General features: G+C 43.9%; 1 protein-coding gene across 4 annotated transcripts in view; it reads left to right on the top strand.

Annotated features, from left to right (window-relative positions):
- Window positions 1-13,297, top strand: part of LARS2 (leucyl-tRNA synthetase 2, mitochondrial) — a 242,167-nt gene that overhangs the window by 192,827 nt on the left and 36,043 nt on the right. For all 4 annotated transcript variants that reach the window (XM_082638131.1, XM_082638130.1, XM_082638128.1 and 1 more), the window contains 4 exons: window positions 2,719-2,834; window positions 5,511-5,794; window positions 9,569-9,667; window positions 12,772-12,909. In XM_082638131.1, coding sequence (XP_082494257.1) covers window positions 2,719-2,834; window positions 5,511-5,794; window positions 9,569-9,667; window positions 12,772-12,909 — 637 coding nt within the window. The remainder of the gene's footprint in view (window positions 1-2,718; window positions 2,835-5,510; window positions 5,795-9,568; window positions 9,668-12,771; window positions 12,910-13,297) is intronic.

Here is a 13,297-nt window from a genome sequence, read left to right as displayed (position 1 = left end):
TATATATTCCATGATCTGTTTTGCCTCTTTGTAAAAATGAATGTCCCTTCATTTCATCATCTCTTATTTAAGCATCATATTTTGAAAACATATCAAGTATATTGCATCTTGCTAGTTGCTACTGAGAATAATGAAAAATGTCTGGCCCATGGATTTTGCCAGTAGAGCTAGTTGGTGAGACTTGCCTATACAATGTGGGGAACCATACAACTCAGATGAAAATCCAATTTCAGAATTCATAGAACCAACAGCAACTGCTGAGATGGGCATTCAAAGCACACATGATCGATGTGGGCTGGGTTTTGGTGAAGGCTTTGTGGAGGAGGTGAACTTCAGCTATGCAAGAAAGGGTTCGTGAAATAGCAGTAAAATCGAAGTCATATTTAGAGCTGTAAATTGGATATCCTTGGCAGCCTTACTCATTCCTAAGAGTTCTAACCTATCATCACCTAACAGGAAGTCTGGGATTGAACCAAGGCATGAGACCTAATCATACCCCATCCAAGACCTGCCCCCAGGGTAGACCCGAGCATCTCTCTACAGCTTTCCTACTGTAGATTCCAGCCAGTCTCCAATGTGCCAAAACCTGTGGAGAAAGTTATTTCCACACTCTCTATCTCCTAGCACACAGAAGAAATAGCATTGCTTATTGAAATCATGTTTTTGCTCACAATTCTCAGATCCTTTTTTGGCAAATTGATTTGAAGAAACATCAACACAGAAAACAGATATTAAGCCACTCAAGTCATTCTAAATCTCTGACAATTTAAACCTAGAAAGTATGTTGCTTAAAGGAAATAATTCCTTCTATTACTTTAATGCATTTTATAATTAGTCAAATTCATTAATACAGCCAGCCAAGATAAACAATAAAGGAACCTCTGTTGATGTGGCTTTTTTCCCTTTTGTTTTTGTTGTTTTTTAATATTTATTTATTTATTTCGGCCATGCTGGGTCTTAGTTGCGGCATGAGGGATCTTTTAATTGCGGCATGCAGACTTAGTTGCCGCATGCAGACTCTTAGTTGTGGCATGCGAACTCTTAGTTTCAGCATGCATGCAGGATCTAGTTCCCCACCAGGGATCGAACCTGGGCCCCCTGCATTGGGATCGTGGAGTTCTACCCACTGGACCACCAGGGAAGTCTCCCCTTTTGGTATTTTGAGTCAAAGTACTAACACAATATTGAGAGTTCTGAAGGATAAGGGAAAAAGAAAAAGGAAAATCTGATTTTCTTGGGTATGCATGGAAAATCATTTTTCCTGTTGTCTTGATTTCCTGCACTTCCGTAATTAATGTTTTGTGAATTATTGGCTCTTGGCCTTCCAAGAAGAACAGAAACAAAAGTAAACAAGAGTTAAAGTAGTGTTTTCACCATCTTACCTGCATGTTACAAATAGTTCACATTCTACTGAGCCCCATATGACCAACACCGTGGCCCAGAGCGGTCTTTATGTGATCAGATAAATTCTGTGTCCACAAGGTCTCCATTCGAAGATTGCTTCTAGTTACTACAGACCACAAACTTTTGGAATGCAGTAAATGACTTTTTTCCCTTCTTGACCATGAACACTTTTCAGCAGCCTTTATTGCTTGCCATTTGTCCTCACCCTTCAGTATCCTTCAAGTCCACTCTGAGAGTTTATTTGCTTCATTAGATGCTTTTCGTCCATAATCTCAGCTGGAACACTGCAGAAGTTTCCATCATACCATGGAGTTTTCCATCTTACCAAGGAGCTTTAGAATGTGTGTCCCAAACATTAAATCACCCTTTTAGGGCAGCGTTCCAGAGAGGTTGTTCATGGACATCTGACATAAGCATTTTGTGTATTACCCTTAGTTTTATCTCTCTCAGTTGCTGCGTGATGTGTAGTGTCCACAAGGATATCAGCAGTTTTGACAGTTGACCCTACAGCAGTTCTCAACCAGGGGTGATTTGGCAGCAGGAAACATTTGGCAATTTTAGAAACATTTCTACTGATAGAGACCAGGGATGCTCTTCAACATCCTACAGCACACAGAACAGGCCCCCCAGCAAAGTTCAGAATGTCAGTAGGACCCAGGTTGAGAAACCCTGGCCTACAGAACCAACAACTAAAAAGCCGGTTTGTATTAATAGCTGAAGCTGAAACAGCATGCCTTGGCCCTCTGGATGAGTGATATACTTACATTCAACTCCATCTCCTCAAGGGCATATGTGGGTTGAAGAATAAATGTCTATTCAGAACATACTGTTGCCTCTGGGAACAAAGCATAGTTTGAAGAAACACATTGGCCAGCTTTCCACTTACTGACCAAGTGGATTTTTCTGGGGTGCTAGGAGCTGCTGGAGGTGTCAGCCCTGCTTCTCAAGAGAACTCCACTGCCCTGTGTCACTCAAAGGAGACACTTTCCCAGATGCTTGTCATTTACTATTTAAGTGACAGAAGCACCCCAAATTGTATATTTTAGAATTACAACTATTTTTTAAAAGAAACTAAGCAATGGAAAAAGACCTACAGGAAGTAGTGCCAATATAGTAAACTATTGTGTTAGGGTATTGAGTTTGTCCAAGACTCTTCTCCATTTTCCCAATGAATATGATGTGGTTTTATAATTTCTGTGACTAAAATCTTTTAGAGTCTCCCTTCAGAAGCTAACGCTGAGTGTCAGTGCTGTCAATTATTTTGTGATTTGGCCATTTGCAAAGGAGACGTTTTGTGTTTCTTCCCCTAAACAGGAATTCCCAGCACCAGCTTAGAGGACACTGTCTTAGCCCAAACCCTGGGCCTGTCGTACTCTGAAGTCATTGAAACCATGCCAGATGGCACGGAGAAACTGAGCAGCTCTGCGGAGGTTGGTGCCCGTGGAGGTGGCCGAAGAACTTACTTATAAACTCAGGGCCTTGACATGAGCTTGATGACACATTTTCCTTTGGGTGCAAGTTACAGCCTATCGTTTCATTCATACCCACACTAACAGTCTTGCAGTCTCGTTTCTTAATCTATGAAAACAAAATAATATTCTTTTTCAAGATCTAAAAGCTTATCAGCTCCAAGTTGAACCTGATCCTAGGATAGTGTGGTTATCGAAGCAACTAAACTTTATTTTGCGAATCTTCTGCTTAAGAAAACTGACCTTTCCAGGGAAACTGCTTCCTTGGGACAGGTGACCAAAATTGGCTGTTCCTTTTAGAGATCTCTGTTCTCCCCAGATTACTGACTTATTCCCACCTAAAGTTTGACTCATTTTTAGAAATCAGCAGAGAAGTTTTGAGTCATGTTTATTTGGTCAAGGTTGTCTCTTGCTAGGTGGTAAGTCTGGCAGGATTTGAGCTCAGCCTTGATACTGAACTAGGCCAGAAATTATGATGGGAGAAGTAGGGTGAGGTGGGGAAGGGGGAAGTGGGAAATGGCTTAGACAGTGATTCTCGAACTTGAGCACACACCAGTATTACCTGGTGGCCTTGTTAGCACACAGATTCCCTGGCCCCCATCTGGAGATTCTGCTTCACAGTCCCTGATGCAACCAAAGAATTTGCATTTCTAACAGGTTTCCAGGTGATACCACTACTGCTGCTGATCCAGGGACCACATTTTGAGAATCCCTGGGTTAGAACTTTGCCACCCAAAGTCTGGTCCCAGGACCAACAGCGTTGGCATCACTTGTTAGAAGTGTAGACTCTCAGACCCCACCTGGTCTACTGAGAACCCCATGTGATTTTTGTGCACATTAAAGTTTGAGAGTTCTGGTTTAGAGCACTCTTTCTTAAACTTGGCTGCCCTTTGAAAATACCTGGAACGTTTTGAAAAATACTGATGCTTGAGTCCCACCCCAGATATTCTGATTTAATGGTTGGGGGAGTGGAGAGGACATGGATCGGACATCAGAAGCATTCAATGCTCCCCGGGTGACTCTAATGTGCAGGAGGGTCTGGGAACTCCTGGCTTAACATAGTGATTGCAACCCAGCCATGTCTCAGAATCACCTGGAAGATGCTTACTGGCCCCACCTGGGTGATCCTGGTTCCATTAGACCTGAAGATCCAGGTTTTTCAGGTTTGGGACTACCTGGCTATAGGATATTATGTATATAAAAAATAAGGGAATAGCCAGGTTTTTTTCCTCTGTAAGGAGTGGCAATGTTTCCTGACCTCATGTTTGTGCCTTCACTTCATAAATTATATCCCCAGACATGAGTCATGTTTTAAGATACTGAACCTTAAACCCTTCTTAAGACTGTGTGTGAGCAGGCTTCTTAGATGTAGAGCAGAGCCAAGCCAAAGTGCCAAAAAGGAGACCCAGATAACCCTCTGCAGGGCGAGAAAGGGGACAGTCGTGGCCAAAATTAGTCTTCTGAATTAGCCAGAAAAATGCCCCCTCCTTAGTATAAGACTGAGCATTAATTACACTCCCTGGCTTCTTTCAAATAGCTTCAGGTGGTCTGTTGAATCCTCTGGTGGCCCTAGACTGAATATCTAGACTGGAGGAATTCTTTCATTGGATGGAAGGAGAATGGATGGTGAAAGCCTCCATGAGCTTCTGAGATGTGAAAACAGTAATGCATTGAGAAGATAGACTTTCAAGAGAGCTTGTGATCACCTGCACCATAATTACATGATGGTGGGAGTTTAGGACAAAGAAAGTGCTCTCCCAGAGTGTAAGTGGTTCCTTGGTAGAGAGCTCGATCTTCAGGACACTTCAGACGCTTAATGGAAAAGGCTGCTTTTGATAAACATAGCTGTACTTTCCTATTCTTTATGCCCCATGGCTGTAAGCTCCTTGAGGATAGGGGCAGATCAGATTTCTCTTTGTGCTCCCAACGCCTAGCACAAGGCTGGCACCTGGTGGGTTTGCAGTACACCTGCAATTCCAAGGTTCCCACGATCCCCTCGTTGGCAAGCCATGCTGGCCCGATTCTTATCATTAGTTTGGTTCTCTCAAAAGCGTCCGGTGAACAGCGAATCCCTCTTTTCTGCTATTAGTGTCCTGCCCTGCTGTCTCTAACATGGGAGCATTTAAATACAAAAGGGGCGGTCCTTCAAGCTGAGGCCTCAGTTTGTTGTCCTGCTTGCCTGAATTCCTTCGGCTCTAGGATAATATTGAACTTTTCTTTTCTGGCTACCCCTATCTCAAGAGGGGAGTAGTCATTAAAATAAATATGCAGTTTTTTACTGGCAGCTGAATGCTGATATTTGCCTCTCTCTGTAGATGCCACAGGGCTCTGGTGATAAGGAGAGCCACAAACCAGGGCCCACAGTACTCTCAGGGGCCCCCCAAAAAGTGTTAATTTCTTTTAACACCAGAAGAAAAAAGTGAACTCTTAAGGTCAAAAATTATATTCATCTTTATTCACCACTGTCATAAAATATGTTTTAATACTGTAAGGAGGAAGGTGCCCACAAAGGCAACAGAGAGTCACAATGCGGCCCTGCACAGACCACACAAAAAATGGCAATCCAGGGTGGTGGCATCAGGGTGGCAGCTTATTCTTACCAAGGGAGGAACGCGATCTCTCTCCTTCCCCTCTCAGTTCACAGGTATGAACCGGCCGGATGCATTTCTAGCCCTGACTCAGAAAGCCCGGAGGAAGAGAGTGGGCGGAGAGGTGACAAGTGATAAACTGAAGGACTGGCTGATCTCTAGGCAGCGGTACTGGGGCACGCCCATCCCCATGGTCCACTGCCCCACCTGTGGTCCTGTGCCCGTGCCTCTGGAGGACTTGCCTGTGACCTTGCCCAGCATCACCTCTTTCACTGGCAAGGGAGGCTCCCCACTGGCCTCGGCTTCGGAGTGGGTGAACTGCTCCTGCCCTAGGTAAGGAACCATGTCCCCCAGCTGTGACCATGTCTGGTCCCAGACTTCCACTTGGCTGGAAAGAATAACATAGGTCTTAGGTCTTTTGCTACCTTTGAGAGAAGGGGCTGGAATCTGGGGCCCAGCCCCTGTGATGAGCACCCTGTCCTCTCTTCTGAGCCGATAGAAGCAGCAATGTCAATTCACATCTTTCCCAGAAACAGCTGATCCAACTGATGGAAAAGCTACACATTTTCATGACAGCTTTGGAAGAGACCACCTTCCTCCATTTTATATTCCAAAGAGCTTCTCAGAGATGAGAGAAAATGCCTTACTGTTTTCCCACATAGTGACTGATAACAGTGGGGATTTTATCACAAGTAGCAGAGTAGTGGTAGCTACGAGGACAAGTATGCTCAGGGGGTCTCATTCTTTAATATACTGAAACATACCTTATCTCATTTCTTCTCATTTTGGCAGTAGGATTATGTTTTTCTGTTAATTCACTGGCATGTCTCACATGTGATTTTTATGATACCATTCCAGCTGATTAAACAAATAAATAACAGATACCAAGCTGTAATATTTCCCTTCTTCCTTCTATGGAAAAGCCATTTTTCTCTGCCTTATAGATCATAATGGGGTTGTTTTAAAATAACTTAGTCCTCTTCTTAGCATCTCTAGGTCAGTAATTAGGTAACCATATAGTGCAAGTGCATGGCTCAGAATGGGGAGTTAGACAGTAATGGCTTCAAGTCCTGGCCTTGCCTCTTCCCTAGCTGTGTGGTCTTGGGAAAGTCACTTAACCTTTCTGAGCTGTGATTCCCTTATCGGGAGCTAAAATAACCCCCTTGAAGGGATTTCAGAAGATGAGAATTAATGCATGTAACACTGCAGAGTGACACCTAGCAGACACTCTCTAACTGGAAATGTTAGTGCCATCCTGCCCGGGCCTGCCAAAAGTCCACCCAGGTCCTCACCCAGGCTGTTCTGAGGTTTGAGATGGGGCTTGCAGTCAGGAACATAGGAAGCTCTGGGCCATTTTAGGGTATCACCCTCTTTGTTGATAAGCAGTGACAAAGGGTTTCCCTGCCGGAGACATCAGCAGCCTTCAGCCCGCCAGTTGTGGCAGCCCAGGGCCTTGGTGGTGGGAATAAGGTTTCCTACCTTGGCTGCAGATTCCTGGAGGGCAGAGCCCAGGGCTTGGTCTTGGTCAAGTCTCCCTGGTGATTCTAATGAGCACACAGGGCTGAGAGCCACTGAGCCCATGTGGCCAAGCGGGACAGCATGGTGGTAAGGACCACAAGTATGAGTCCAGAAAGGTGGATTCCTTACCTTTGAGCTCCAAGACCTTGGGCAGATTTCTTAACCTCGCGGAACTCTAGGTACTCAACTGCAAAATGGGGACATGAGTAGTGTGTACGTCATAATCCCCAGGCTTACTAGGAATTAAATGAGATAACGCCCATGAAGCATTTGGCTTAGTGTCTGCCACCCAGTGTTAGTAATATTACTGTTGGAGCTAATAATGGTAATAACGTTGTCACCATCACCATCATCTGTCCATCCCACTTACCAAGTAACCTCTTCCGTGTAATCCAGCTTTTAGTGTCAGCAGGAAAACATGTTGGTTGTCTTCAAGTCCAACATGACCTTTAAAAAGAAAATCAGCATGGCAAGTGTTAGTCAGATATTAGTCCTATTATCAGTTGAATCCTGCATTTTCTTCCTAACTTGTATGGGTGCCCTAATGGTGAGGAAGAAGAAGTAACAGTTATCTTCTAATTATTCCTAAAAATAGTATGTGTTCTGGTTGATTGCCTTCCAAATAAAAAGACCTGGATTTTATTTATTTAATTTTAAGATTATTTTATTATTTTTTGCGGGGGGCATATTGGGTTTTTGTTGCTGTGTGTGGGCTTTCTCTAGTTGCAGTGCGTGGAGGCTACTCTTCGTTGTGGCACACAGGCTTCTCATCTCAGTGGCTTCTCCTGTTGCGGAGCACGGGCTCTAGACGTGTGGGCTTCAGTAGTTGTGGCGCACAGGCTCTAGAGTGCAGGCTCAGTAGTTGCGGCACACGGGCTTAGTTCCTCCACAGCATGTGGGATACTCCCGGACCAGGGCTCAAACCCATGTTCCCTGCTTTGGCAGGCGGATTCTTAACCACTGCACCACCAGGGAAGTCCCCTGGCTTTCATTTAGAGATGCACTGTAGGAAACAGGATTAGGGTTCCCTTGGGGCTCTCTCCGATAAGCTCCTACCCCAGGGACCACCACTCTTCCCAGTGGGAGGCCCCCTGACTGGAATGAGGAGGCCCCTGGGAGCCCAGAGCCCTGCCAGATCTGGGCTCCTGTGCTCTCTGCTGAGCCACTTCCATTTAATAAGCAGAAGATGGGGAGTGGCTGTTTCCTCCAATAATATTCGGAAAGCCAGTATGAACTGCATCACAGATGTAACATATAAAGGCAACCCTTCTTTTATTTTTAAATTAAAACAGACTCAAGCCCTTGCATGCTAAATTAGCAGAGGATTCATCAGTTCCTCTTGGGGTTCCTCATCCCCCTCCTCAAATTCTCCAAGATCCCCCGAGGACCCATACTACCAAAAGGGTAGCATTTGGAGAGGTGGTTGGTCCCACTTCCATGCCTCAGAAGGGAGAACCTGGAGTCTGAGCCATGTTCTCCTGCTGTGGCTTCTCACGGCCACAAAGGGTCCCTGCTAATAGCTGTCGGTAGCTGGCTCACCCCATCCACTGCTGTTCCATGCCTCTGGGGGGTCTTCAAGGAAGCCAAGCACCCTCCTTGGCCAGGCTTGGCTCAGGGTACTCTCTCTTGGCTTCCCAGAAGTTGTGACTTTTGGCTTCAGTCCCACAGGGCCATCACCCTACCAACATGTTTCAAAATTGGTTCAGCAGTTGGGTCCTTGTGGAACCCTATTCCTCCCCAGGCATCTGCATGCCTAGGATGAGGATTGCTTTTTCTTTTCAACCCTTTACACACCAAGCATCTCACTTCATTCACTTTCTTGAACAGTGGGGCTATCTTCACCCTTCTATAAGGAAGCTTCCTTTAGGCAGTGGTGTGTTGGTAAGTGTGTACTAAATAGCTCTCTGGAGGGGAGCTGCTGATTTGTAGTGTTAGCCCATTTCTGTGGTATAGGTACTTCCACCAAGGGCTAATTTCAGGCTACCAACTTGGCATCATTTGTCCCAGAGTTGGGAAGCGATCCCAACAGTTAATCCTCACAAGCTGGTATGAGATGGCTCCAGCATACCTCTGCCTTTGGCTCCCAAGGTGATTTATCTTCCTAAGGTCACCTCTTGTGGATTTCTGCTCCCCTTACCCAAGAGATAGAGATAGAAAAAACCCCAAGTTCATTTTTCAGCACAGTATCTCACTACATTTGGTTTTCAGCTTTTCTTCATAAACTGATTTGCCTCATAAGCATCATAGAGTAGGCATTGGCTGAAGGCAGTCTTGATAAGCCTAAAAGAGAAGTGAATGCAGTAAAGAGACAAGATTCCTGTTAGATATTCTACCATGTTAAATTCAGAGAAGTACAGAATAGGGCTTTTAATTGTTGAAGATTTAAATGTTTACTTTGTAAGTTTCTTTAAAACATCATGTACTCTGCAGTACAAAGAGAGTCCACACTGTGAATTATCTTTTCATGATGGGGCATTTTTCTTATGACATTTTAAATTCATAATGATTGTCATAGCTTTCTCAAAAGCTGGTGGAAAATGCATTAATATTTAGAAAGAAACCAATCGATGAACTTCATTTATTTCTTAGGTGCAAGGGAGCAGCCACGAGAGAGACAGACACGATGGATACCTTTGTTGATTCTGCTTGGTACTACTTCAGATATACCGACCCTCAGAATACTCAGAGGTAAAGAAAGCCCTGCTGAATTCGTGAGCATGTGTCAATCTGGGTCTTCCAAGAAGCAAACACCAAGATGGAATTGGATGGGCAAGAGATTTATGGGGGCAAGTGCCTCTAGGGAATAAGGAGGTGAGGGAGCAGGAGTTGGCAGGGCGAGCCCTTGACCATGATGCTGGTCTGACACCTGTGAAAGGAGAGGGCGGAGGTAGGAGGATGGCGGAGGTAGGAAGATGGCGTAGGAAGAGCCTCAGACCACAGTGCAGCTTGAGAAAGTCTCGAGCAGGCTGACGGGAAGCCTCAAGCAAAGCATGTCCATTAGAGAGTCCCAAATCAGGAGGAAATGGCTGCTGTGGTCCGCTCCCTATAGGAGAGCATGGGCTGGCGTGAACACCCAGTGGCTCCAAAGACAGAGGAGCTGGAAGCTGTTGATCAGTTGTGCTCTTTGAAACAGGCTCTTGTAGGGAGTGTGTTCGATTATTAAATTAGATTCTTCACATCCAAGTAAGTCCCAGGTACAAGAAAAATGAAAAACAGAAGAAGGAAGGAAGTGCTAATACCCTCACTGGCCCTGTGGTGAACTGCATTTATGCAGTTGTAAAGGTGTAATATTATTTACTTAACTGAAAATAATGATGTAACTATTCAGGGAGGATAGGAGGTAGGGAGTGTGAGAGAGCTGAGAAGCATGACTTCTTAGCACATACAGTCGCTAGATAATTTCCAAAATTGATAAACGAACAAAGACCATAAACATATTTTTTAATAATTGCCAGAAAAAACATCTGAAAGAATTAAAAGTGGCTAAGCGACAGGTGAGGGGTGGGAGGGAGGTTAGTGAAGGAATGGGGCTGGAGACCACTGTTTTAAATTATAAACCTTGTGGTGCTATTTGATTTTTTTCAGCTATGTGCATGTGCTTCTTTGACAAAAATAAATAAATAAGGGAAAGAGAGCAGTAGGTAGATAGGTAAAGAAGGAAATGAGAACAAAAGGAAACTGGTGCAGAGCACAGGAAAACCACAGACACTGTGCTTCAAAGACCTTGCCAGCTTGCTCTTGTCCGTGGGAGAACAATTATACTGAAACCCCATAGTCCACATACGAAAATGCCCCCATTTTCTTTGTTGGTTGTAAGATAATATATTTCCAGGGAGACAGGCGCTCCTGCCTGCCCTGCAGTCCTGCGGATCTGTGATTTGAGTTGAGGCTGTGCAGAATGAGCAGGATCCGGAGTAAACAGCAAGCGGCAGAGGCAAGAAAGGATACAGGGTGACTGCTGTGGCTGGGAACCACCAGGGCAGCCCCGGCTAACCCACAGAGGGGCCCCTCTTCTGGGTCTTCCTTCTAGAAGGGGCTTTTGGTGACTTCCAGTTAGGAAGAGCTGCCTTAGAATGCAAGGGCAATCAGGCTCTCCACCTCTCAGAATGCTTCAAGGGAAAACCTTCTTACAGATGATAGACTCCAACTTAATGATGGGACCCTTAACTGGTGAGAGGTATGTCCCGAGACCTTCACAGCCCCTAGTTTGGGAATACCACGTATCACATCATTTCCCTTGTAAAATGCTGCTGTTTATTTCCATGCTGGCTTGCATTCTCACTAGGTGGTTTCCAGGAAAGATCATAGATCCCAGCTATAGCTACCTTCAACATCTCACTCCTCAATTTATTTCAAACTTACTTTCAGGCCGAGTACCATTCTTGACTTCCCTTGCTTTTCTGTCACCTGCGTGAGCAGTTAGATTTCTCTGGGGAAGCATTTTTCACAAAGAAACATTATTTAAAATTTTACCGGAATTCTGGCATAGTGACTGGAGGAGAGAAAACCAAGCTGCCTTAAGATGCAAACACATGGTGTTTGGCCAGGCCCACCTGCTGAGCGCCAGGGAAAAAAGTACCTTGAGGTGTGGGGAAGAGAATTCACATATATGTGAAACCATGGAGTGTACACACACACACACACACACACACACACAAAGTGTAAACACACGGAGTATATACACACACAGTGTATACACACACACACAGAGTGTACACACACAGAGTGTACGTAGACACATACACACACACACACATACACACACACACACACACACCCTCCCTCCCTCCCCCAGAAAATAAAGTGAGTGGCATTTCTTTTCCTCCCTAGCATCCATTAGGACTAGGGAATGATGCTTCCAGTGAGGAAGCCTTTCTTTTAGGACCTCTATTGACCAAAAAGTATCTATTAGGTTACAGAGAGTTAGGCTGTTTCATGTTAATTACTCCAAGTATGCTCAGTGCATTGAGGAAGCATATGCAGGCTCTTGCTGACTATCTGCATTTTGAGGCTGCTTTAAAAATAAGATTGAATTTCTGTTTTATTTATTTATTTATTTATTTTGGTTTATAAAATGTAATTTTATTTTATGTTACTCTGCTGTTACATAGGGCATAACATTTTCACAAGGCTTTTTTGGAACTACAGTCGATGATTATTAGCAACATACAATAGTGGTCCAACTCTCTAACAATCACCAGACAAACTGGACACCCTCTCACATGTACACAAATCTTCATGGAAAAGTACTAATTTTAGACTTGGACTTGTGTACTTTATTTCCCCTTTCTAGTGTATTAAGAAATGACATGCATGTCATTTCTTAATACACTAGAAAGGCAAATGAATTTCTGTCTTAAAATGAACTTCTAGTGCCTGCACGAGTCTCCATTGTACATGCCATATTGCCCTCTATTGGTAAGAACTCAAAAATCTTGATTGTCTATGGTAATAAAAATTAAAATAAATCCAGATAGTCAAATATGCATTGTACAGAAATACCCTTTTTGCTGTATGTTTTCCTTTTGTCCTCATTATATATGAAAATCACATTTGTTAAAATATGTCAGTAATGGCTTCTGAAACAGTTTTTATAAATTTCATAAATTAACACTGCTCTGACATTTTTCTCCTTTGTTATATAAGCTTCTCTCATTATATTTTAAAAAGAAAATCACTGTTTTTCTCTGGCATAATTTATTTCAGGGAATATGCAAATTATGATTGGTCTAATTTATGCAATTGTGACAAAGCAGGGTTTTTTTATAAATGACCATCTCTCTTCCTCCCAGCCCTTTCAGCACAGCGTTGGCAGATTACTGGATGCCTGTGGATTTGTACATTGGAGGGAAAGAACATGCTGTCATGCACTTGTTCTATGCAAGATTCTTTAGTCACTTTTGCCATGATCAAAAGATGGTCAAACACAGGTGAGCATTTATACTGCTTTGCAAAAGAATTCAGTTCCTTGAACAGCAACTGAAGGCAGGTGTTGGTTCTTCTGAAGCAAGGTAAATATATGTAGCAGAAGAGCTCTATTTTTCAAGCATACTTTAGAGGTCATTGTCAGCCTTAACCACTGGAAGTCCATTTATGTTGCTTAGTCAGTTCTAGCCCGTGATGTTTGCCTGCTTGCATAGGATCTTCCCTTCAGCTTTTCTCTGTTGAACTGAGTTAAGTAGTTGAGATTTTCACTTGTGAGGCAGAGAAGAGCGGTTCATAATGTCACACAGCTTTTTATAGCTTCTCATGTGAGGTCATGTTTATCATCTGGTCCCTTGGTGTAAGCTCTATTTCCAAGCTTGACTGAATCCTGTC

Source organism: Mesoplodon mirus (assembly GCF_964341445.2).
Source record: "Mesoplodon mirus genome assembly, chromosome: 12".
NCBI lineage: Eukaryota > Metazoa > Chordata > Mammalia > Artiodactyla > Ziphiidae > Mesoplodon > Mesoplodon mirus.
Note: the sequence above shows the minus strand (reverse complement) of the source record. Positions and strands in the feature narration are given on the sequence as shown.